Source organism: Eurosta solidaginis, chromosome 1 (assembly GCF_040869045.1).
Source record: "Eurosta solidaginis isolate ZX-2024a chromosome 1, ASM4086904v1, whole genome shotgun sequence".
Taxonomy (NCBI): domain Eukaryota; kingdom Metazoa; phylum Arthropoda; class Insecta; order Diptera; family Tephritidae; genus Eurosta; species Eurosta solidaginis.
The window spans coordinates 377947245-377973771 of NC_090319.1; the positions used below are offsets into that span (position 1 = coordinate 377947245).

General features: G+C 38.7%; 1 protein-coding gene across 1 annotated transcript in view; it reads right to left on the bottom strand.

Moving 5' to 3' along the window:
• Positions 1-1402: 1402 nt before the first annotated feature.
• Positions 1403-26527, bottom strand: part of Nep5 (Neprilysin 5) — a 31966-nt gene continuing 6841 nt past the window's right edge. Inside the window, exons 2-9 of the mRNA XM_067768776.1 lie at positions 12454-12583; positions 12181-12275; positions 11505-12075; positions 11172-11448; positions 8605-9433; positions 8471-8519; positions 2238-2436; positions 1403-2181 (exon numbers count right to left, since the gene is read on the bottom strand). Of these exons, the coding sequence (XP_067624877.1) occupies positions 1837-2181; positions 2238-2436; positions 8471-8519; positions 8605-9433; positions 11172-11448; positions 11505-12075; positions 12181-12275; positions 12454-12583 (2495 nt within the window). The 3' untranslated portion in view covers positions 1403-1836. The remainder of the gene's footprint in view (positions 2182-2237; positions 2437-8470; positions 8520-8604; positions 9434-11171; positions 11449-11504; positions 12076-12180; positions 12276-12453; positions 12584-26527) is intronic.

Below are 26527 nucleotides of genomic sequence, written 5' to 3' on the forward strand. Positions count from 1 at the left end.
CTGAAAGTGGGAAAGTGTTAGTAAGATTGTTATTATTGAGGTGATAACGGCTTAAGCTGGAGACATTGGTGCTTTATCGGTAACCGTATCGGTAACCTTATAAAAGCTGATTCGACCAATCTTACGAGAATCAATGCAATCGATTATTGGTGCCGCTAAAGTCGTAACCGTATCGTAGCCAACCAATTGGGTTTTGGTTTACCGTCGTAACGATAAACAGCTGATTACGTTAGGGATACGGATACATCGATACGACATACGGCACCAATGACTCCAGCTTTAGTCGTTGACTGGCGAGCAATGAAGCAAGACGAATATACGCATTGTTTGCTACCATTCAAAATATAATTCGTACATATATATTCTATATAAATATTATTCTATTGCAAGAGTACTAACGAATTTAAACAAAATATAATTCCAACATTAAATAGTTTAAAATTCCGCACTTGAACTCTTGTTTGTAAAATGTGCTACTTTGAGATGCGTTAATAAACGATAGTTTCGTCCGATGTTGCTTCTTTGTTCGTTCAGCGGCGACTTATACATTCAGTAATCGGAAAACCGAGGCAATCGGTGTGCACAAAATCTGAAAAATTGTAATATGAAGTAAGGACCCCTTCTATAATAATCCTTTTTAGAGTCGCATTTACCTAGAGCCTTTTTTACCATCTTCAGACACTTATCTATGATTTATCGAAATTATCGTTAACTAACTGAAGCATTATGCCACATTTTTGGGTGCTTTGGAGTTAGGCTAATCATTCATACCATCGACAAGATGCACTCAACCAACGTACTCTTTAAAGCTGATCTAAACTTTTAATTTGCCTTCAATGCGGTACATATAGCTAGGGAAACGAGTGAACGATACCGAATACAAAGTAACCGCACGGTACTCACTTTAACTGTTCTTAACATATACAGAGTTCCCGAAATTGCCGAAGAAAAAATACTCTGATTCACAAAATATCTATGCCCATATCACAAGATTCAAATTTTCTGCTAAAAGCAGCCCCTTTTTGAAATTCCAACTTCGGTGCAGTTGGAGGCATAAAAAAAATGTGTTCATTGGAGATGGGGGTTTTTGTTAGACGCCATAATGAAAAGGGTTTAGCAATTTTCCATCTATGACCGATCATATCTCGCAACTCTTTGCGATACCAAAATTGGACAATTGGTACCAAAAACATCATTTTAGATAAAATGTATTTATGTAGTATTACATAAAAACCAACAGCATCGAGCGATAAAAGTATCGATATGTTATGATATCGTTTCGAAATTCTTGCCCTTTAATTAAGCTTAAAAAGTACAGACTTCTAGAGATTGAAAAATGTTTATAGTTTTATTTACATAAGCCCTTAAAAAATTTTTAAATTTTAAGGTTATTGAGCAAATAAAAAGTATGACTAGAATAGTTTACAATTAATTTCATATTTCCTAAATTTAATAGTTCAGTAAGAGTTTATTGGTTCATTGTTTTGAGAAATTGAAAGATTAAGAAAACGTCAAACTTTCATGAATTTTGATTAAGTTTAATTTAAAACAAGCTTTAGTCTAAAAGGTTAGTATAAAACGCATTTGTTTGTGTTTTTTCAATATTTTCTAAAAATCACGTTCGAAATCACCAAAAAGTTCTTCACTAATTAAATCACTTATTTTGTTCTGTAGATTTTCCGACAGGGTGGATAATTGATGTTTCGATTGATGTACCGATTTTCCGTCCTCATTTGTCAAACTTAATTTGAAGACAAACCAATTTCAGAGTTTTGCCATCTTCAGTGCAATTTCTCGTTCGTAAAATTGACATACTACTCTTTGCTTCTTCGGCACTCACCAAATACGACACTTTTTCTGATCCGGATTCATGGCTGTACCACGTTTACATTGAAACGTTTTTGCAAACTCTTCCGAATTAGCGAGTACCCCCCGTAAACGTATTTTACCAGGACAATGTGAGTCCTCGAGCGCGTAACGTGATGCCGCCGGTGTATAAGTTTCGCACCATAAATTACCAAAGGATATAAAAAATAGCTGCTCACTAGTGTATTTCTCCAGCCCTGGTAGTTTGAGACGTTCAGCACCCATTTCCTTAACATACCTTCCATAAGCGTAAAATGCTTCGCGCATTCCACCATTATCGGCTATATTCTCACCCAACGTTAACTCTCCATCGATCTGTGAAATATAATTTTAGTTTTGGATTTAAAAATTTTTCAACTCATTTAACTTACATATTCATCAATGTCATCTAAATAATATCGACTATATTGTTCCACAAAACATTCAGTACGATTTATATATTCCTTGATTGTCTCATTCGACCACCATTGCAACATATTGCCGTTCTTGTCGAACATTCGTCCACTATCATCGAATCCATGCGTAAGTTCATGGCCCAATATTGTGCCAACGGAGCCATAATTAAGTGCTCTAGTTTTATTAAAATAAAATGAGTTTCGAAAAAGATGTTTTTGGAGAACTTTGCTTACATTGTTGTGCCTCGAAATGGTGCTTGAAATAGTAGTTGCGTGAAATGTGTGAGTAATCAAATTAGGTGAAACTACAAAAAGTGTAAATAAATGTGAAGTTACTATAAATATATTGATCCCATTTGAAGAAGGGGTAGGGCTGCACTCCTTTCTGCAAAAAAATTGAAATTCCCCATATTTTCACAATGTATTGAAATTAAGGGAATGGGAGAAGATAATGGAAATTGGTGAAAGAGAAAAGAAGAGTTCAAAGGATGGTAAAGAGCAAGGAAAAATAAGGTGTGAGAGAAAAGGAAAATATTAGGAAATTGTAGGAAGAGAAGAAAAAATAGGAAAACAGAACGAGATTGCGTGATGAGTGAAAGACAGAGAAGAAAGCACGGAGGCCAAGAAATACTAATGTTAAAAGAAAGGAGGTGAGAGAGCATTGGGAAGAAAAAGAAAGGGAAAATGAGGGGGACAGTAATGGGACAATAAAAATGGGGAGCGAGTAAGGTGAAAAGTGATAGAGAGGTAGAGGGAGAAATAAAAAGGCGGGTGGGAAGATGGAAAGTAAGTCGATAGAAAAGAACGAAGTAATGAATATCGAAATATTGAAGAAGTGTTGGATGAAGCCGAAAGAATTAGGACGAGTGGTATTTAAAAGCAGACACTAAACAAAGTAAAAGTTTACCCTAAACAGTTTCAAACTTAGTTCAGGTATGGAATCGTAAGATACGATTACAGATCGAAAACTATATTCACTCAAACGGTACAAATTAGGCTCACCAACTATTTAAAAAAAAAAAATAATACAATTTTTTGGATCTTGTGAGGTCGCGTTGCCCTAGTTCACATATTTCATTAAGCCGATACACCATTTCGGAGCTATTTTCAATCAAAAACCGGAAACCGATCACGGATTGTATGTTACGATTTGGCCCCAGGTTCTGTGAACCAACCGCTAAATTTACTTTAATTTTGGATCTGATTGTTTTCTACAAAAATATGTTCCCTTGGGGCGTTTTCAGAACTTTTTTTAATAACTTAGAACAATGTCTTGCCAGCGTTAAGTTTTGGGATTCGAATCAACTTTAGTCAGATACCAGACTGGCGAACTACAAAACGGTGGAGAAAAGAGAGTCAGAGGCTCAAAGAAAGGTGAGAAGATGTAACCTGCAAGTAGAAATAGTTTCAACCCCTTCTCTGGACACTTTTGATGAACGACGTGCTCTAAGACCCAGCGGGTAGGGGCCGTAGAGTAAAGCGAGGATATACTGACAACCTAAAATTAATTGTTCTTGGCCTAGTCATCTGCATCCTGTGAACAATTGGCTGCCCGAATAAAACCGAGCTAGTTCTGTAGACGCTTAGTTATAAAGTCAATAAGTTTAGATGTCTCTCCTCTGGGGGATATACTGTTCCCCAACATATTACAGAATATGGGATAATAGTCGACAGCAATGTGGCAGGTATGCGTAATGTATATAACAGAGCTAAGGGAACTCCGTTTGCTTTGCACTGGTATCGGGAAACATTCGAAAATGCTGCTGGCTTTCTCTAAGAATATTTCGTTGGAATTTTCAGTTTAGTTCTCTTCTATTAACACCTGATCTGCTGGAGATGACTGGACATTATTTCTACAATTTCTATTGCATCGCTCAACATCTTTATAGGCTGTTTTGAAAAAAAGCAAAATGTTCACAGTCCGGGCCGCAATCACGCTTCAGCACTCAGACCAGCTCCGACTTAGTTAGTCTTTAGCAAGACCATTAAATTTGTTTGTAAAAGTAAAATGGGTGGGGAATTAATCTAGGACGGGAGTATATTGAAGTTGGCGAATATATCCAAACTAAACAGGAAGGTTGGGGGAAAGATATTCAGTCTGGTAGATTTCTGCAACGTCTTTTGTATGGAGTTCGATATCACCCCTATTGAGTTTAGGAAGATATCTAGAGCTATAAGTATTAGAGATAACTCCTTTTTAATGCTACTAACACCAATTAAAGGGGTAACATGAAGTTGAGGGCTGTCACAAACTGTCGAACTCACTGGTGACTGCATAGAACAATTTTTGATAAAAATTCAAACATTCCAGGAATTGAATGTTATGCTGATTTCCTGGTCACGACGGAATTTTGCGATCTAGTCCTCTTTACCAGTAGAGACTTGAAAAATTATTGGCCTTAACTAAGCTAATCAAGTGCTGAAATAACTATATTTCTTGTTAGGCACCTAAGTTCTGCTGTACAGTTGTTGACGCCAAACACTGGGTGAACTATTAAGGAATGTAGGTGTATGAATAGGGCTCAGTCAGGAACCAGTCTTGAAATTTTTTTTCGAATATTTACGGGAAATGCTTTGTCAATTAAGTGGAAGACATAGCTAGACTATTCTTAATATCTCCCAAATCGCAAGTTATATATTTTAAATCTTTTTCAGATTTTACTATAGATTGCTTGATGAAAATTTGAGATGCATGCATAAAAAAATCTGACCAATCGTCGAAAGGCGCCTTTGCAATTTTTCTGCAATACAGGCCGGGTAAAAAGTTTGTTGAGGGCACTATATGGAACCTTTAGCTGATTTATAGAAAACTGGTATACGGCTAGTCTATAACTTACTTACATTGTGCCCCCTGGTAGCCTAATATAAGTAGTGTAATTTAAACATCAGTATAGTTAGTATAGTAAGGGTTTATCTTCCTTGAAAGGCATGCCCTTGACAAAAACCAGCTGTGTTTGCTGGCGGGTCCATTCATGTTAAGCTAAATGTCCCAGAACAATTTCCAACTTAGTTTAACAATGTCCCTTTTGTGCCCAGATTAACTAATTTTTGGATGCCAGTAACATCATTAGATGTTTTGTTGTAACAAAAGACCGTAAAAGTGTTGACTTTAAAAATCTGAAATCAAATTTACTTTTTGTATTTAATGGCCATATTTTTTTTCTCTCGGACGTTGTGGCAGCGCACTGCCCTCAAGTGGCCCGATGAAACCAGGCTAATCCTGTATTGTTTTTTATTTTTTGTTTTTGTTTTTTTAATTCATACATAGTTTTTTTATTTGTATCCTAAATTCATTATTATTATTATATTTTTTATAATTTATAATTTTTATTGTTACCAAGTCTGAGAGGCAGTGGCTTCTTAAGCGCCGAGATCTAAAACCGCTCAGCTACAGAGAAACTCATCAGCTGAGAAATATAGGTTCACAAAATACAATAGACTAAAAGTATAAATATGATTTTTTAATTATAAAGAGAACATAGAACCGTCTTTTTTATGGCAAAGAGCGAGTCCGAAACATTAATTATTCTCGAGTGAGAGTTATAATCTTCACACAAATATAAAAAAGGTTCGTGTAGTTGGAAATTGCTTCTGCATTGTTTAAGAATTATAGGTTTATAATGCCTTGAAATTCGGCGTGGAACATTCAACTTTACTTCGTTCAAAAGAAATGGGCTTAAAATCGATCAATTTAAAAGTATAGCCATAAATGTACACCTAGCATTTCTCTACGACTTGCAAGGGTAGGAAGATTTATTAGTTTTAACCGATTAGTGTAAGGAGGAAGATTATACGGAGAGTCTAATGGAAGATTTCTCAAGGCGAAAAGTAAAAAACGTTTTTGAATTGATTCTAGTCTATCCACATGAACTTCATAACGTGGATTCCAAAATATCGATCCATATTCTAATATCGGCCTCACCAATGATGTAAAAAGGGTTTTTGTAACGTAAGGATCACTAAACTCTTTTGCCCATCTTTTCACAAATGCTAAAACTCCTCTCGCTTTATTGACTGTGGCATTAATATGAGGGTTGAAACTAAGTTTGCAATTCATTGTAACTCCCAAGTCGACAAAAACATCAACGCTTTCTAGAGTTTGGACATTAATTGTGTAGGAAGCTGGCTGTATATTCCCACGTGAAAAACACATGGATTTACATTTTTCTATGTTGAGCGGCATAAAATTCGCATTACACCAAGTAACTAAACAATTTAAATCCGCTTAGGAGTACAGAACTTTCTTCAACTGACGCGTATGACTTAAAAAGTTTTACGTCGTCGACACACATTAAAATTTTAGAATATTTTATAGTTGTGGAAACATCGTTTATAAAGAGCAAAAACAGAATAGGACCGAGATGGCTGCCCTGAGGCACACCGGAGGGAACATGACTCTTTCAGTTCTACCGTAAAAATAGGAGGAGATCCAGCGAGTTAGGCCAGGTTGAAAACCAAGCAATTCGAGTTTATAAACAAGTAATGAGTGGCGTACTTTGTCGAATGCTTTGCTGAAATCAGTGTATATAACGTCGGTATGATGATTGTCTCTAAACCCATTAAAGACGTGAGTTGTAAATTCAAGCAAATTGGTTGTGGTTGACTTGGCTCTACAAAAGCCATGCTGAGAACTATCTATCAATTTAGAAATCAAAAATGTAATATAATTAGTAACGATTGCTTCAAAAAGCTTAGGGATAGTGGAGAGCTTCGCTATTCCACGATAGTTTTCAATAGACGACTTGCTTCCTTTTTTATGGAGTGGGATAAGAAAAGATTCCTTCCAAGCCGTCGGGAAAATGCCATTTTTTAAAGAGAGGTTAAACAGATCAGTTAGGGGCTCGTAAATGTATTCCGCACATTTTTTAAGAAAACATGTTGGGTTCAAATCGGGACCGTATTTGAAGGATTCTCTTAGGGTCTTTAGATGTAGTAGAACATCTTCAGGCAGCAAATGTGGGGCATATATTGAGTTACTAGAATGGAGCTCATACGGATAATTTGTAGGTGATGAATCAACCACAGCAGAGTAATTAGAATGAAAGAATTGAGCGAAGAAGTTTGCAATCTCTTGATTGTCGCTGGAAATGCTATTTTTAAATTTCATGGCAGAAGAAAACCCGATAGTTCTGCGTTTAGAATTTACGAAATTATAAAAAGATTTCGGGTTTCTTTTAATTTTACATATGTAAGCTTTATAACACATTTTATTAAGTTCAAAATACTTATGATGGAAAATAGCGTACTGTGCATAATCAGAATGTAAACCGGTTCTCTTATATAATTTGAATAAACGTGATTTCTTATTTTTTAAAGCTTTTAGCTCTTTAGTAAACCAGGCTTGCACTGGCTCAATGTACGAGCATCTGCGTTTGGGCACATGTTTTTCAAATATAGTATACATGGTTTTATTAAAATGTAAAACGTTTTGCTCTATATCCTCTTTATATCGAGGCCACGTTATCTCAGAAAGCTCTTTATTTAAATTGTTAAAATTAGTTTTGGAAAAATCAAAGCACCTGGTAGAGACACGTGTTTTGTTAGTGCAGCCGACTTGGTTGCTTATGATTTCCTAAGTAAACTATGTATAACAGATTATAAAACTACAAACCAAATTATGAGCAAAGATTTTTTTGTATTTCATATCGAAACTCATATTTCAAGAGTGACAAAGTGACAAGTTATAGTACTTATATTTTTACACTAGCAAAACCGGCAGACTTTGCTCTCCCCAACTTTGGTCTATCTGCACAAGTTTTAAGAACCCTCCCTCCTCCCTTTGTCTTTCTCTTTCTATGCATCTCTTCATCCCTCTCCTTTTTTCCCTCACCTCCTCCTCTCCATCTATCCCTTTATCTTTATCGTTATCTTTTTCTAACTTCTTCTCTCTCCCAGTATCTTTCTCCTTTCCTCTTTTTTCTTCTAATTCGTTCTTTTTATTCTTTTTCATCCCTTATTCCTAGTCCAGTTACAGTCCATACCCAGTCCAAATCCCATCCTCAGTCCCAGTTTATAACATTAATATAGATACATGTAGCATATTTTTCCTCCATTTGATACAATAAAACTGTGCTGAGTATAGCTGTCAATAATTTGCAGTGTTCAAAAAGAAGCACAACTGTGCAGTGCAGTTAAGCAAAAAACAACATGAAAATAGTGAAAAACACATGAAATGCCAAATTAAATGCGCAGGACTCTCATCAACTCACTCCATCCCCAGATCATAGAAAGGATACTGCAATATAGCAATGGGTATAGCTGCAAAAGAATGAAAAACATGAAAAATAATTTAATTTGAATAACTTTCAGCTATTCCAGCACTTGCACTGCATTTTGCACTTACTTATCGTATTCGATTGGAATGTGTGAAATGCATTCACATGGGATGGTGATGTCGCCCAACCGAATGGTTCGGTTTCATAGAAATTATCCAATTTTTCTTGCAACTCCCAACGCAAAACATCAATCATATTCTCCAAGTGCGTACTCTCGTTAACTCGCACGCCAGCATAATGTGCATTTAGTGCAGTTGCATTACGCAACCATTCCGGATAGCCGATAAAACTCTTCATGGATGCTGATTTCTGTAGCGTTTCATGCTTCGTCGCCTTATCCATCCAAGCAGTACTGTGCACTAAATTATCGAATGAATGTCGTATATCGCTTAACATTCGCTCTACCTTAGGCAATTTTTTGAGCGTGAAATCATCATCGGCCAACACATAGCTCACAGCCATACCCATCAAGGTGTTAATGCCATGTGCACAATAAAGTGAACGCGGTGAGCTGCCTTCAGTGCCAACTATTTGACGCAAATACTCGGTGTGTAGTAGACGCATCTCGCTGGTGGTATGTAATATTAATTCCTCTACCACACTTAACCAAATATAGAACTCGATGTTTGCAGGCGATGTGTTTTGCAGAAATTCGGACAACTCTTGTAGATAGAGTATGTCTGCATGACTTGTGATGATTGTCATTTCGCTAATGCTGAAGTGTTGCGTGTGATTTGCTTCTCTCATCATTTGTTGTAAAAATTGTTCCCAGTTGAGTATGGTTTTTGGTGCGATTAATTTATCTGTTTGATTTTGAAAATCAGCAACGCTTGTATAGACAATGTCTTCTAGTGGGTTTGGTAAGGTTTTAGTGAGGTTTTCGGCATCATCCTTTAACTAAAAAGATACGAGAACCACAAAAAGTTTAACCACAGATATTTGGAAAATAAGGCATATACTATTAAGGAACATTTCGATATGACTTCTCATTATTTAAACGATCATATTAGATCTAATTGTTCTTCCTATCTATTCCAGGACAATATCAAGACTGGCTATGAATAATTTCGGAATTGTTTTATAGGTGGGTTTAGGACTATTTGGGGATGATTTCGAGACTATCTTGTCAAAATTTTCAGACCTTTAAGGTATGATTTCGGGATTTATTCATAGCAGAATATTTTCTAAATTGTTTACGGAATCATTGGATTGTTTCGTGACCACATTGAAGCTATTTCCGAATTGTTTTCAGCATTTTGTAATATTTTTATAACCCATCATTTCGGGACTGATTTCGGATTACTTTTCAAACCGACTTCTGGTTATGTCGATATAATTTTAGGATAATTTTGGGCTTGTCCCTGAATAGGTTCGAATTTGTCTATTGAATTGATTTGAGTCACTTCGGGATGATTTTAGAAAGTTTTTTAAATAGTTTGGGATTTCTGCACTTAATCCGGTTCACCTTGAAATTGTTTTCGGGATCGCTTTGGTTTTTTTTTTTTGAAGAACAATCAACTATTTTGTGAAAGTTTCCGAACGGTTTTCGGGTAAATTTGGACTAGTGCCCAAACATCACTCCGTGCCATTTCGCGATCATTTCAAGATTATCTCCAGAGAACTCTTCGGAATCAATTCCTAGTTGTTTCGTTATGATAACGGGAGGGTTTCTAAGCTGTGCTGGACCATCTCCAAAAAAAATTCTGGATAGTTTGTCTGGATAGTTTTCGAGCTACTTTGAAACCATTTTAAGATCAATTCGGGAATATTTAAGAATGGTTTAGCAATCATTTGGGAACAACTTCAGGACAAAGTCGATAGTCGGGGTCCTTTCGGGACTTTCTCCGAATCATTTCGTCATTCGAGAATGCTCCGGAACTATTTTGGGATCAATTTGAGATGACTTGGAGTATCGAGGTATTTCGAAGATTGGTTATGTGTTTTTCGGGACTACTTAGATATTATTTTCGGGATTAATTCAGCATCGTTTGAGGACTAAAATTTATGAATTGTTTTCGGGATCACTGCGGGACTTAGTTCTGATTGTTTTCGGAATCGATATAGTTCTTGGAATGATTTTAGGTTTATTTTCAGTACAATTTTAGTACTATTTCAGGAGCATTTAACGGATGATTTTAAAAATCGCATGGTGTTAATAATCGGCATTATTCCTATCTCTCAATCAGTATGATATTGCTTTTGGATCAGTTTTGGATGGTTTCATATCGTTTCTGATGTAGCTCCAAGTCGTCCGGTATGCGCCTCGAAATAGTTTTTGGATTCTATACGCATCAGTTTTGTATGATTATGGCGTCATATCGGAACTAGTTCGGAATTTTTCAGATTGTCTACAGGATATTTCGGGATTGTTTTTGGATTATTTCAACAATACTATTGGATAAATTCGTTACTATTTCGGAGTAAAATTGGGATTCCGAACTATTTACAATCTGTCAACAAATCTTAAACTAAGATGAACAATGCATTTTTGAACTGAACTTTCCTAACTTTTTCTGGAAAAGCAAGATTGTTTGGTTTATTATTTTGTATTGTTCTAAAAAACCTAGAAGCATTGAACAAAAATTTAAGCTCATATGATTCAAAGAAATGTTGTAGTTACTTTGTACAAACTCACCCTGTATAGCTTTTTTGCGAATTTCACAGCCTGTACACTCATTTCAGTAATAGCGTCGTCAGCCATTTCAACATCCGCATCTGGATTCAAATATAAAATATATGCTTCTATCATTTTCTTAATATAAGTGAGATAAGTGATCAATCCAGATGATGTTTGCCTCTCTGCCTCCTCTATATCATCCTCAATTTCCACGCTGTCTTCCTCTTCCTCCTCGTGACCCGCAATCGCTTTACGTTTGATTTTATTTAGCAATTTGTACATGTCGTCTTTGTTGCTGTAAAAGCATTCACAAATTATCACTTCATATAATTAATATACTAAAACACTTACAATGGCAATGATGAGTCCGTTTCGGGCGTACCCAAAGCTATACGATTAATCGTACGATTCAACGGATCAGGAAATATATCAAATCCCACCATTAAATCCATGCCCAAATTCTTTTTGATCAACACCAGAGTGTGCAACCAATTAAACGTTACATCGTCACCATATTTACGTATTACCTCCGCCGGCAGTGACATATTGAAACCGGTCGGCAATATCGGCAGCTCAAATTTGTGTAGCAATTTTATAACTGGATCTAATGCTAACTTATCAAGCAGTTCAGTATTCATGCAAGCGCGATACATAATTTTTGCTTTCCCCACCGCTTCTGGTTCCGCTTCGCTTATGTTCGCTTTTAAAAAAGAGCGTACAGTGCGCATAATTTTTGATTGCCTTTCACGAAACCAGTCATTTGATGTAGCCGAATCGGGTTTGGGATGATCGTCCGCCCAATGGCCACATGTAAACTTATAAAAGTCTTCACAAGGATCAGTCTCTTCGTCCATTGAATATAAAAGGCCAACCGCTGTACGAAGGCACTCTTTGCTGGCACACACCTCGATGGGCATGCGTCCTATTTTACGATTTGTTACGAATGGCATGAAAAAAAATTTATATTTGTTGGAAATATTGCGAAAGTGTTAAGTATGTGTGTGTGTGTGTGTTTAGGAGTACTTACGCGTCAAACATATAACTATTACAGCTATGACTAAAAGTATTATAAATAATATGAGCAGCCCAACCAATACCTTATGGTAATATTTCCGTCGAAACCTGGAAGCAATAAAGTATTAGTGTGGAATTGTTGAGTATAATTATAAAACTCTCTATAAAACTTGGTCGCAATAAAAGCACTGTGAGTCAATAAATGCAATTTAAATTCCTATTTTTCGTTTAAAATGCCTCGATGTCTTAACTAAACTTAACTGATTTAAAATGTCATATAACTTACTTCGATTGTACGCCGACGAATGTGGAATTATGTGGTGGCCGTTTTCCATTACCATTGCTAGAACCATTCACACCTGGAAAATAGGGCGGCTGATCCGCAACTGAGCTCGTACTGTGTATACTGAGATTGCCTTTAATTGAAACATTTTAACTTTTTAAACTTTTCGTTTTGACAAATGCAGAACAACTAAAAAAAAACACCGTACTCTTATTTAAAACAAATAAGGACGGGACTGTCTCCAGCTGTTGTGAAGACCTCATACCTTTCATGAACGAAGCTGAACAATAATGTGTTAAAATTTCAAAAATTCATAAAATCTGAACAATCCGTTTATGCGATATATATTATATGAATAAACGATCTTGATGGTTTTTTCATCCAATAATTTATGACATTTATATAAGCGATATTACTTACATAAATGTCATAATACATTATTGCCTGAATGTATTAAATTGAAAAACGCTTCCCAAGGCAGCCGATTCTATGTACCGGAATGACTTGGGATTTTTCCCGACCAAGGGCGTTCATTTCAGTTTAACCCCATTTAATTTGCTTAATCCCACGTTTATGTAAGCATCTTGTAAAATTTCTAGTTTCTGGCTGTTAAAATGAGAAAGAAATTGAGAAAAGCCTCTCATTTGAACAATTGGCCGTATATTATACATAATATATATACAATAATATATATATGGCTGTTAAATGAGGTATAAATGATAAAAACTATGTTCTAGTGGTCCGATCCGTTCGGTTTCGACAGATTATTAATCGGAAAGCCAAATATACCCACTCACCACATTTCATTTAGATTTTTAAAGACTTGAGGGGCTGTCAAACAGATAGAAATATACGGCTCAATCAAATCAGATCATCACTCTGATCATTTCGGTATACATATTTGTTGGTCTATATCGTCTCTTTTAACTACTTACATCTTTGAGATTCGTGCCAAAATTAATATACCATTTAACTTTCATGAAAAGTATAAAAATTTAGTACAATAAAGGCCAAAAAATCAGTAAGAAGACGTAAACTTAATTAAATACTACCTACTATTCCACTATATTCCAAAAAGGCTTCATTCCAAAAACCGAACCACATTTAAAAATTTTTTTTTTCTGACTCACACCGTACACTCGCCACGTCGGTCACTTAATCTACTTAATTCGAAACCTTAAATAATATATAATATTATTATCTGTCTCTACACTAAATAAATATCTAACAGAAATCATTCTCCAACAAATTTCGGAAAGCCCTTAAAAGTCTGTTATAAAGAACACTAGTGTTGGTAGTACCGTAAACATAAATTATAGCACCCGGAAATTGTATGGAAAATTTGGTTGTTACAGAAATAAACGAAGAGTTGTCGCTTTGTTATAATGAAAATGATAGCAATTTTATTGACAGCGTACTATTAATTTGTTATAGATAAATTATCGATGTGCAAACAAAAAGCTATCTATATGTTATCAAAAAGTGATCGGATTGGTTGTCAAATAGTGATCGATTTAATATCATGAAATGATCTGCTTCTAATCGATAGTTATCGATTTGTTGTTGAAATTTTATTCTTTATTTATCGAAAATCTATCGATTTGTTATCAAAAATCTATCGAATTTTCATCGAAAATTTTTCGATTTTTTAAGGAAATTATATTAATTTGCTATCGGTATATTATCGATTAGATAACGATAATACATTGGTTTATTTAGCAACAGATGCATACAAAACTTTATTAAAAAAGTATGACAATTCCTTTATATAAATGGACCAAAAGAAACGAAAAATTTCTCTTTAAATAAACACAAAACCTTTTGGAACTTTTATATTCAAACTTTAACATAACCACTGTTTTAAATTTTTATGAGAAACAAAAACATAAAGGTGATCCGGACTTAGGTAAAGATTTTATAAATTATTTCTAATAGCTGTTTTTATGTACGGGTCCATTTTTGGCTCTTATTTGGAATCCAAATCTATAAATAAAGTTTTCGTTGTAAATATGGGGATTCGTGCTATTAGCGAGCTTTGGGCTTTATTAGTCGCAGTACTTTTGTTTAGCTATAGTTATTTTATTAAAATAATTTGTTAAATTTGTTACTACTATTAATTTGTTTGTACTATGGCACTCTTGTGAATATTTGATTAGAACTAGCACTGCATTACCGGCAGTTGCTAACATTCGCCAGATGGCAGCGCAAGCGCATGTAAGTTTATAGATGTTTGGATGGAAGTATGTACATACATGATAGAACAGCTGATTTCTGTTGACACTTCAAATGAGACTTTTATATTTGTTGCACCAGATGCCCATGGATCCGGCTTGTTATATCAAAAAACTATTTATTGCATTCCACCTTTATATTTTTGTTTCTCATAAAAACGTTTACAGTGGTATTGTCAAATCTTGAATATCAAAGCTCAAAAAATTACGTTTTTGTTTAAAAAACATTTTTCGTTTCTTTTTTTATCCATTTATATAAAGGAAGTATGCACATATAAATTTTTTTTCTTCATTTAACTTCTTCCGTTTGTTGTATTGTCTAGGTGACCTGAGCCATATGTAAGGTTTCGTGTTTGTAGTTCAGTTAGTAGTTACCTAAAAATCGATCGCAAGATTCCTGAATTCTAAACGAACTGATCAGTACTTCTAAATATATCGATTCTTGTTCCGTCTATAAAACTCTTTTATCCCTAATCTTACAACCTTATAAAGTCCAAAGTTACGTTCAAAGTATCAGGTCTCTGGGTTATCGCAAAGCACCTTAAAACACTAAAGCAAAATTTCCATGTTCGGACGATTTTTTGAATTTTCACGATCCCTAAACCACCTAGAAAAATCTTGTTCGCTTTTGTTCAGTATCGTGGAGTTCTATTCTATCCTTGTTCCGGCTATAAAACTCTTTTATCATTAATCTTACAACCTTATAAAGTCCAAAGTTACGTTCAAAGTATCAGGTCTCTGGGTTATCGCAAAGCACCTTAAAACACTAAAGCAAAATGTCCATGTTCGGACGATTTTTTGAATTTTCACGATCCCTAAACCACCTAGAAAAAATCTTGTTCGCTTTTGTTCAGTATCGTGGAGTTCTATTCTATCCTTGTTCCGTCTATAAAACACTTTTATCCCTAATCTTACAACCTTATAAAGTCCAAAGTTACGTTCAAAGTATCAGGTCTCTGGGTTATCGCAAAGCACCTTAAAACACTAAAGCAAAATGTCCATGTTCGGACGATTTATTGAATTTTCACGTTCCCTAAACCACCTAGAAAAAATCTTGTTCGCTTTTGTTCAGTATCGTGGAGTTCTATACTATCCTTGTTCCGGCTATAAAACTCTTTTATCATTAATCTTACAACCTTATAAAGTCCAAAGTTACGTTCAAAGTATCAGGTCTCTGGGTTATCGCAAAGCACCTTAAAACACTAAAGCAAAATGTCCATGTTCGGACGATTTTTTGAATTTTCACGATCCCTAAACCACCTAGAAAAAATCTTGTTCGCTTTTGTTCAGTATCGTGGAGTTCTATTCTATTCTTGTTCCGTCTATAAAACTCTTTTATCCCTAATCTTACAACCTTATAAAGTCCAAAGTTACGTTCAAAGTATCAGATCTCTGGGTTATCGCAAAGCACCTTAAAACACTAAAGCAAAATGTCCATGTTCGGACGATTTTTTGAATTTTCACGATCCCTAAACCACCTAGAAAAAATCTTGTTCGCTTTTGTTCAGTATCGTGGGGTTCTGAATTATGTTCTTAGTTTCAAGAATTTAGCTGTACGGGAAGTTATCAAATTGCGATCGCTAGATTCCACATGTTCAAGATTTGATTCGAACTCAAGGCCAGAACAATAATTTTTATGATAAGTATTGTCTTTTTTTTTAATTTTTTAAATTTGAAAAATTTTTTTTGTTTTTTTTTTTTTGTTTTGGAATAGTAGGTAGAAAATTTTTCAGACAACCTGCCATAGCCATTGTGGATAAATCAAGTGTCATAACTACTGCATAGACGTCAAAATTACAAACAAAACCGATCACCTGATTTTAAATTGACTATCGTGGTTTCATTCTATGCCTCTTTTTATCACCCGCTGAAAATAATCGTCCCTATGCGCCTCCATATTGAACATCCTGTAAGACAGATGATCGATAATATATCAAACTTGTTTTATCCACAAGTGCTATAGCTGAGCAGATAGATTTATTTCGAAGGTTGCCAAGCCTTCATTATCAGTACGCATAAAAAAAAAAAAAAAAAAACATTTTTTCATGTATAGAAAAATTAAAAAATGCAATAATTATCATAAAAATTATTGTTCTCGCCTTGAGCTCGAATCGAAGCTTGAATACTGCATCAATAGACCGATAAAAACAAAAACGATTCCACATGTTGTAAATGGACTTTCTAATTATCTCAATCTTTATCCAATATAGACAACTCGTTTATCCTAATTATTATAACATAATAGAGCCAAAATTTTGTTTCAAAGTTTCAAGTCTCTTAAATTAAATTGCCATAATTAATTGTCTTAAATTGTCACCGGGTACCGACAAGTTTCTAGACCTAACATCCGGGAAGTTACTCAAAAATTTATTGCAAGAGTTTCCAATTTGGTATGGAAATTGGCGGAAAAACATCAAACGAAACTAGAATAAAGGAAGTAAATAATAATTTTTTTGATACAGAAATCCTTAAATATTGGAAGGAATATTCAATCAGGTATTCAAGATTGAAAAGATTGAAGAAAAATTTTCCCTCAAATTAATTAAAGTTTTTGTAAATTTATGAATTTATGCAACAATTTTAAATTCTTACTCGTTAAACTGAGACTGTAAAAATTTTTAAATATTTTTATTTTTTAATAATTCTTTTTTACTATTCTAAAAAAATCAATAATGATATGTCCTGCGAAATCACTCTTCTACCGTTTTTCAATATCCACAGGTCAAAGGCAACGGCAACGCGGTTCGGAAAGCCACGAGTAGTTTCTGGAATATAGTTCAGTTATAGATTTTTATCAGTTGTCAAACATATACATATATAGTTTCATAATAAAATGTCGTGGCTTGCTCTTTCAATTGTTCATATAAATTTATCACCCGTGTTGCTTGATCCTCTGTAAATGCAAAAATTATATTCTGACATACTTTTCCATATCTAAGTATATACACAATAACGTCAGAAATTCCTGCAATATACTTTTGTATAAAAAAAAGGTTGCTAAAAATATGCAAGCCGGCATGTTACAGTCATGTCAATTTTAATTTAAAGGCAGTGTGTCTACCGTCCATACAAATAAACGCAATATCCTCATTTGCTTACATATATAAAAATATTTATTCAACAACATGTACTTTTACCAATACAAGCCACATATATCTGTACATGTGTGTGTAGCTGGGTAAATGATTATTCTCATTTTGATAAAAATCGAAGCACTACATTTTCCATCCTTACAATGTTGCACTGTTTACACGATCCGCACGATTTGTCACAATGGCGACACATAAATACCACCACGCTTTACATGCACACATATTTACGTGCTTACCTGTTTGTGTGAATATGAAACATTGAAAAAATTTCAGGATATGGGTTATTGTCCATTATTACATTGACAAGGGTTTGTGGGGTTGGAACAAAATGTTCACATTTTCGCTTAGGCTTTGGGACAATTGTCAAGCTCCATCACATTAGAAGCTTTTAACTAAAGCGCGTTACATCAAATATGCACGAACATGTGTGCGTGAAAAGAACGTGATATGCATACACCTACGTATATGTATTTATAATTAAACTAAAATGTCCACTCGCCATTCTACATACAGTGGCAAGTAGCAAAAATGCAACGGGCATGATACAATTTGCGAAAGAATGTATTATTTTTATTACTTTTGAAAATACAATAACAATTTTCCAAAAACCTCCAATGTTCCAATTTTTTTTTGAAGCTCGACCTATATCAGCGCTGCCACCAGGCAAAGTAAACATTATTATTACTAGACCTCAATGCATTGCAACCTTTATTTAGATCTATTGTTCTTAACTTTTCAGCCTATTACTGTATGTGGAGGCTTTAAATATAATTGAGCACCTCTTCAGGATTTTTAATCCATATTACGCAGGGTTTAAAAGTCACACCACTTAGATGTGAGAATGTCTTGCCAGAGCAACACATTGTGAGAATGTGATCCGGCATTTCATTGTCCAGCTCACAAAAGCGACAGAAGATAGATTTAATTTATTAAGATGATAACGTAGACTACAGTGTTTTGTATAGCACCCGCTGAGAGTTCGTAGGTACCCTCTGCTTATATTAGCTTTACATCTACATATATACGTTTACGCTTAAACTATATATGGACTGCTAAGCGTTAAACTTTATCTACTCTTCTGAAATAGCTGCGCAGAAAATTATTACTCCTAAATTTCAAGACGCATTATACTCAGATACCCCTGAAATATGTGTCTATGTTTTTCACCTCTATGTATTACCTCAACAAATGGTGTGTGCCCACTATTCATCGCATCCGATTCAGCTATAGGTTATACAGTATGAACAACGTAGGCTTGTATCTCCGCTTTTCGGTACAACATGTTCTGTAGCTAGTTGCCGCTAGATGGGTCTCCTAAGCATTATCTAAGTGAGGTTAAGCGATTTGTTTACGCGCAAACGTAGACGTATGTACGTGTAAAAAAAAAAACACTGCTATTATTAAGTTTAGTTGATATTCCCTTTGCCGGTAGCATAACAATATTTTCCTGTTTTTTTCCTGGGCATTGAAATCAGTGTTGTGTGAACTGCTTTGTTTCCCAGTTTCTTAATGTTTTCCTTGTTTGCGTCTTCGTGAGTCTACAGAAGGGCTCTGGACCATAGAATGCAACTCTAGCACCCTTCTTGACTAGGTGGTCTACCCAAAGCAAACATACTGGTTATGCATTTTTTTTTAACACCATTGTACACTTTTGTTTCACTAAGTTCAATGATCCACGCTAATGCCTAGCATGTTGAGCATTCATTTTTGTTTTATAATAAAAATTTGTAATCTTACCGTACATGAAAATATTAGATACCACATACACTGCAGTTTATATTTTAATCCAAGGATATAATAATTGCAAATACCATGTCATTGACGTCAAAGGCAGCTAGCAAACAACTTACGTAATTTTTATACTCAGCGTGCTTTGCACACAGAGTATATTAACTTTGATTGGATAACGGTTGGTTGTACAGGTATAAAGGAATCGAGATAGATATAGACATCCATACATCAAAATCATCAGTATCGAAGAAAAATTTGTTTGAGCCATGTCCGTCCGTCCGCCCGTTAGCACGATAACTTCACCAAATTTGGTACACTAGCTTATCTGGACCCAGAATAGATTCGTATTGAAAATGAGCGAAATCGGATGATAGCCACGCCCACTTTTTATATATATAAAATTTTGGAAAACACCAAAAACCGGATAATTTAGTAAATAATACACCTAGAATGTTCAAATTTGACATGTGTACTGATATTGAGACCCTTGATAAAGATTTGAAAATTTTTTTTAAATGGGCGTGGCACCGCCCACTTGTGATAAATTAAATTTTTCAAATATTATTAATCATAAATCAAAAATCGTTAAAACTGCCGTAACAATATTCGGCAGAGAGGTTGCCTTCACTATAAGGAATGATTTGAAGAAAAATTAACGAAACCGGTTAAGGACAACGCCCACTTTTATATAAAAGATTTTTAAAAGGGTCGCGGACGAATAAAATAAGCTATATCTTTGTAAAAAAGAGGTTTATATCAATGGTATTTCATTTCCCAAGTGGATTTATAACAATATATAGGAAAAGCTTCAAATTTAACAAAATGGGCGTGGCACCGCCCCTTTTATGACTAAGCAAGTTTCTATGTTTCGGGAGCCATAACTAGAAGAAAAATTAACGGATCGTAATAAAATTGTATACATATATTTTCTTTATAGCAGAAAATATTTCTAGTAAAAATGGACCGGATCGGTTAAAGGACACGGTAACTTAGATATAAAACAATTTTAAAAGGGTCGTAGACTAGAATAATAAGCTATAACTTAGCAAAAATTGTTTTGAATTAATGATATTTCACTTATCAAGTTTTACTGTAGGAGAAAAGGGGAGACATTTTTCTTTTAAAGGGGCGGTGCCACGTATTATATAGAAAAGTAATTTATCTGAAATGAAATGTACAATTGAAGTCCACGCTGAGTATAAGTGTTTGGCTACACCCGAACTTAGACACATTTACTTGTTTTTAAATGGGATTATAATAAAGTGGCTAAATATGAAAATGGTTTGAAAATTAATTACCTCCAAATTAAATAAGGTCGATAAGGACACTTCCCGAAGTCCTTGGGAAGTGTTATCGATGTTGATGGTTCTTTGTCGGATGCAGATCCGGTACGTTCCGGTACCAGGCCCGACCATATCGGGAACGATTTTTTATGATTACATGCGACCTTCTAGGCCATACCGCCCTCCCACCCCCTAGATCAATGAGGAGTTCGAGGTCGGCAGCTTTCGCCACGGATAGGTGAGGTTGACGATTGGTTTGGAAAAGCTATATATTGCGCTGACAACTTGAAAGGGTTGCGCTACGCAACCCCTTGAATCTTATGAGGTGGGTTTTGTCTAAGGCTGGGGTAACGCTCAGTCAATCCAGAGTCGAGTAAAGGTCCCACAAACCCCTACTGAATAAATACACAATATTTAGGTGTTACGAACACACGCACACACGGCTGGAGATATTAGGCGGACAGCAGCTTTCCGTCGCAAGATGGCGAGGGGGGCGGAGCGTCGACTAACGGAGGCTCGGTAGGGCGGCTGAACGGTCGGGTAACGGACGGACTGGTACGGCGGTACGGAAGCAGCGGCGGGATAGAAGCAACGGCTTAACTGCGGTAGGATGGCAAGCGGCCAACGGTCGTCGTCGCAGTGGCGGGACGGATGCAGCGGCTTAACGGCGGTAGGATGGCGGACGGCCAACGGACGTCGTAGCAGCGGCGTGACGGATGCAGCGGCTTAACGGCGGTAGGGTGGCGAACGGCCAACGGTCGTCGTAGCAGCGGCGTGACGGATGCAGCGGCTTAACGGCGGTAGGATGGCGAACGGCCAACGGTCGTCGTAGCAGCGACGTGACAGATGCAGCGGCCTAACGGCGGTAGGATGTCGGACGGCCAACGGACGTCGTAGCAGCGGCGCGACGGATGCAGCGGCTTAACGGCGGTAGGATGGCGAACGGCCAACGGTCGTCGTAGCAGCGGCGGCACCAGAGGGGCGACGATGCGGCGGTGGGCTACGGAGCGCGTACCAGGGCCGTGGTGAGAGGGGAGATGGGCTGGCGACGGGGTTTACCTGGACAGCGGCAGCGTGTTCCGGGCGGGGTAGGATGGACGTACCAGCGGACTTGTATTGGTCGGTCGGCTTCGGCAGGATCGGGCTGATCGAACGTCTTCGGCAGGCTCGGTAATCGGCGGGGTCAGTCACCTGCGGGAGAAACTGCGAGGACTGGGGTTAGTGCTGGTTTCACCACTGGACACCCCCGCCTCCCTACTTGCACACTAGTAGAAGGTGCGTAAGGGGGGTGGGGTTGTACCAGCCGAGGCGCCGTGGGTCGACCCGTGGCGGAGGGGAAGTGCACCTTAACGGCACAGCGGTAGCCCCTTGTGCGCACGCATCGGCTCACGGCCGAAACCAGAGCTGCGGAGAGGGGGTCGTGCGGTCGTTCCGGCGGCGAGTCATTCCTTACCAGACCAGGACGACGGAGGGAAGGGTAGTCCGAAGACACCACTCGCGTCATCCTGGTGCAGCAGGGGGTGACTCGCGCCACGGCCGCACCCTCTTCTCCCCAGCTAACTAGAGGGAGTGGTTCCTCCGCTCCGGCCAGCCTACTAAAATCAGAGCTGAGGGGGGAGGGGGTTATTTGGTCATTAAGGCAGCGGGCCGCTCAACACCAGGGTGGGCGACGGAGGGAAGGATAGTCCGAAGACACCACTCGCGTCGTCCAGCCCAGGTGAAGGGTGACTCGCGCCATGAGAGCGCCCCTTCCGCTCAGTCCGAGCCGCGGGGGAGGGGGGTTATTTGGTCATTAAGGCAGCGGGCCGCTCAACACCAGGGTGGGCGACGGAGGGAAGGATAGTCCGAAGACACCACTCGCGTCGTCCAACTCTGGTGGAGGGTGACTCGCGCCATGACAGCGCCCCCTTCCACTCGGCTAGCTAGCCGGAGTGGCAATTTTGTCTTTAAAAAGACAACCACTCCCGCTGGCTCACCTGCGAGGACTGAATTGCAAAAATGCAAATTCAATGTTTATATGGGTGGTGCCGCAAACTGGTTGAGAAGTCAACGCACCATTATTGTGCTTTTTCATTCGTTTGCTATCAGTGGTTGTTGACTATGCTATACAAGTGGTTTTTGGCTATGCTATAGAAACTGGTTGAGAAGTCAACGCACCATTATTGTGCTTTTTCATTGGTTTGCTATTAGTGGTTGTTGACTATGCTATACAAGCATAAGTACAAGTGGTTTATTGTAACGCTACGTTACAGTCCCCCTCCCACTTCGGTTGACGGAAAGCTGCGGTGGGGAAAGATGGATCTCCAGGCATGGCCTAGGTCTTGTGCCGGTGTGCATGTGGGCGAAGCACTTTATTTAAAAAAAAATTTTTTTTTTTCCAAAAATATACAGAGTCATTCCACTTATATCTAACAGAGTTAATGTTATTGTAATTGTTCAAAAAAAATGTTCCACTGTTTTGTTGTTGTTGTTTTTTTTTTTTTTTTTTTTTTTTTTTTTTTTTGTCGGGGGAGGAGTCGTACTAAACTGTGTCCGTTGTCGTACTTCTCTTGTTCCCCTTTTAATGTTATGTAGATATGTATGTATTTTTTTTTTTTTTTTTTTTTTTTTTGTGAAAATAATTTACAAATCATTTCTGACTTAAATCTAACAAGTTTTTGTATAAGGTATGAAAATATAAAAATATAAAAAAGAAATGCGGCGGCCTCTTCTCTTGCTGTCTCATTCGACTTGTACCATTCGGTTGATTCCCATCAGCGAGACTTTCGCCCGGTTCTCGCCCATCATCTTCACCTTGACGCGCTGGTTCTTATAATAGAATTTCCAGCACTTTTTGCTCAGTTTTGTCGGGCGTTTTAGTTTTAGTTCCCCGAAAAATTGTTCGGGATCGGGGTGCCCCTCTTCGCATGACGTTTTCTTTGTTTCGATGTATTCGGTGTCGCCCCGTCCCTGTGGCTCTGGTTGTGGGTCTTCTTTTATGGCCATTAGTTGCTCTATTGGTGGCCCATGAAAAATTTGGATTCTCTGAATCTTCGGTTTGTTTGCCGGCCACACTGTTGCCTCAAACGGCGGGCGCCACGGGCGTATCGGTTTCGGTGAGTCCGGTGGTGTGGGTTGCCGCTGTTTTCGACTCATTGTTGGACGGTTGGTTCCTGCAATGAGTGAGCAAAACGAGGGTTGTTTAGAATTTGTACGGCTTTAAATCTTGCAAGTGCGCGTGTTGCTGCTTTGTTTGCCCCGGGTGGCCTACTTTCACCGTGTTCGTGGAAACATATTCCATCACCAAATATGGGCCGGAAAATTTTGGTGCTAACTTCTGGGCGAATTTGTCGGCCGCGGATGAGAGTGGGTGGTCCCTTTTCATCACCTGCTCGCCTATGCGTGGCTTCCATTGCCGTCTGCGTAAGTCGTAGTGTTTTTTCTGTTGCTTTGAAGCTTTGGCTAGGTGCCCTTTTATCTCGTCCCATAACTTGGTGATGGACGGTGGTACGGTTGGTGGCTCTGCTGGTACTGCTCCCTCCGTGCGCACTTGCTGCGGTGCTGTAAGGTCTCTACCGAAGTTGATTTCTGCTGCTGATGCTGTTGTCGACTCGTGGCTAGCCGTGTTTATCGCGAATGCTATTTGCGGAATCTCCTGGTCCCAGGTGCGGTGGTCGTCCTTGCATCGCTGAGCTATCATGGTTTTCACGACTCGGTTGGTTCGCTCGGTGGGGTTTTCGTGCGGGGCGTAAGCTGCCGTAAACTTGTGATCGATGCGGTGGTCGTTCAAAAACGCTGCTAATGCCTTCCCGACGAATTGTTTACCATTGTCGGTGAGGAAGGTTTTCGGGCAGCCAAATCGGTATATGACTCTTTCTTGGAATGCTTTGATTACGCTTGTCGTTGTCGCTTGGCGCACTGGGATCAACTCCACCCACTTGGAGAATTTATCCACCATGACGAGGAGACAAGTATTTCCTTGCTTGGAACGGGGCAGTGGTCCCACGAAGTCAGCGGTTACTATTTCCCACGGCCGTGATGATTGCATGGTTGCCATCAATCCTGCTGGGCGTCTTTGCTCGACTTTGTATTCTGAGCATCTGATACACTTCCGTACGTGTTTGAGGACATCGCGGAACATCCCGGGCCAGTAATAGTTCTGTTGTGCTCTCTTAAGCGTCTTCTTCACCCCGAGATGTCCGGCGGCGGCGGCGTCGTGGACTTCCTGTAGTACGTCCTTTCGTCGGTCGGCTGTGATGCACAGCTTCCATTGCGGTGACCGCGAAAGTTGATTTCTCGGGGGAATGTGGCGGAAGAGTCGGTCATCGACGATCTGGTAATCTGGATGTGCTTGAGGTTTTTCCCGCACCTGTCTTGCTTTCCTCTCGTGCCAGTCGTTTGTTCCGTTGGTTATGGTGTACAAAATGTCGTCATCGGCGTGTTGTAGCGGGCAGCGGGAGAGTGCGTCGGCTACCACGTTCTGTGCTCCTTTTCGGTATTCTATCTCGAAATTATATTGTTGCAATTCCAGTGCCCATCTTGCCAGACGTCCAGAGGGGTTCTGGAGCGAGTGCAGCCATTTTAGTGAGTGGTGGTCGGTGATGACGGTGAAGTGATACCCCTCCAGGTACGGTCTCATCTTACGGATACCCCATAGCACGGCTAGGCATTCCTGTTCGGTGGCCGAGTATCGCTTTTCCAGCTGGGTTAGGCTTCGGCTGGCGTAAGCTACTACGTTCTCGTGGTCGGAATGGCGTTGATAGAGCACGACGCCCAGGCCCTCTCCGCTCGCGTCGGTCTGGAGAAAAAACGGTCGAGAGAAGTCCGGACAACAAAGTATTGGCGCGCTGGAAAGCTTATCCTTGAGTGCTTTGAAAGCGTGATTTTGTTGCGCCTCCCATTTCCAGACTTGTCCCTTTTTCAGCAGTTGGTTAAGCGGCGCGGCGAGCATAGAGAAGTCGACCACGAAGCGGCGGTACCACGACGCGAGTCCAAGAAAACGGCGGAGCTCTTTGAGTGTTTTCGGTGCGGGCATCTCTTGTACAGCGGATACTTTTGCTGGATCGGTGTGAATTCCTTTCGAACTGATGACGTGTCCTAGGTAATGGAGTTGTTGCTGGACGAAGCTGCACTTTTCGAAGTTTACTTGCATCCTGTGTCTTTGTAGGCGCTCGAACACTTCCCTCAAGATCGCCAAGTGTTCTTCGAAGGTATCTCCCAATACGATGATATCGTCCAGGTAGGCGAAAACTTTTGGTTGGAGTTCGGGCCCAAGTATCGAATCCAGAGCGCGTTGAAAGGTAGCCGGAGCAGAGTGTAGGCCAAATGGCATGACTTTCCACTGGAACAACCCTCTGCAAGGAACTGTAAATGCGGTGTATGGTCGGGATGCTCTGGCGAGCGGGATTTGCCAGTAGCCGTTCTTCAAGTCAATGGTCGAGATGAATTTCGCCTCTTTCAGCTGGTCGAGAATGGCTCCAATTTGCGGCAACGGGTAAGCGTCTGGTTCGCTGGCGGCGTTGAGCTGACGGTAATCTATGCACATCCTCCACGTGCCCTGTTTTTTGCGGACTAGCACGATTGGCGAGCTGTACGCGCTTCGTGATGGTTCTATTCTTCCTCCGGCTAATAACTCGTCTACCTCTTCGTTGATTACTTGTTGCATGGCCGGGTTGCGGGGGTAGTATCGTTGCTTCAGCGGTCGGTTGTGTTTGAGACGAATCGTATGCTCGGCTGCAGTGCTCGGTCCGATGATTTCGCC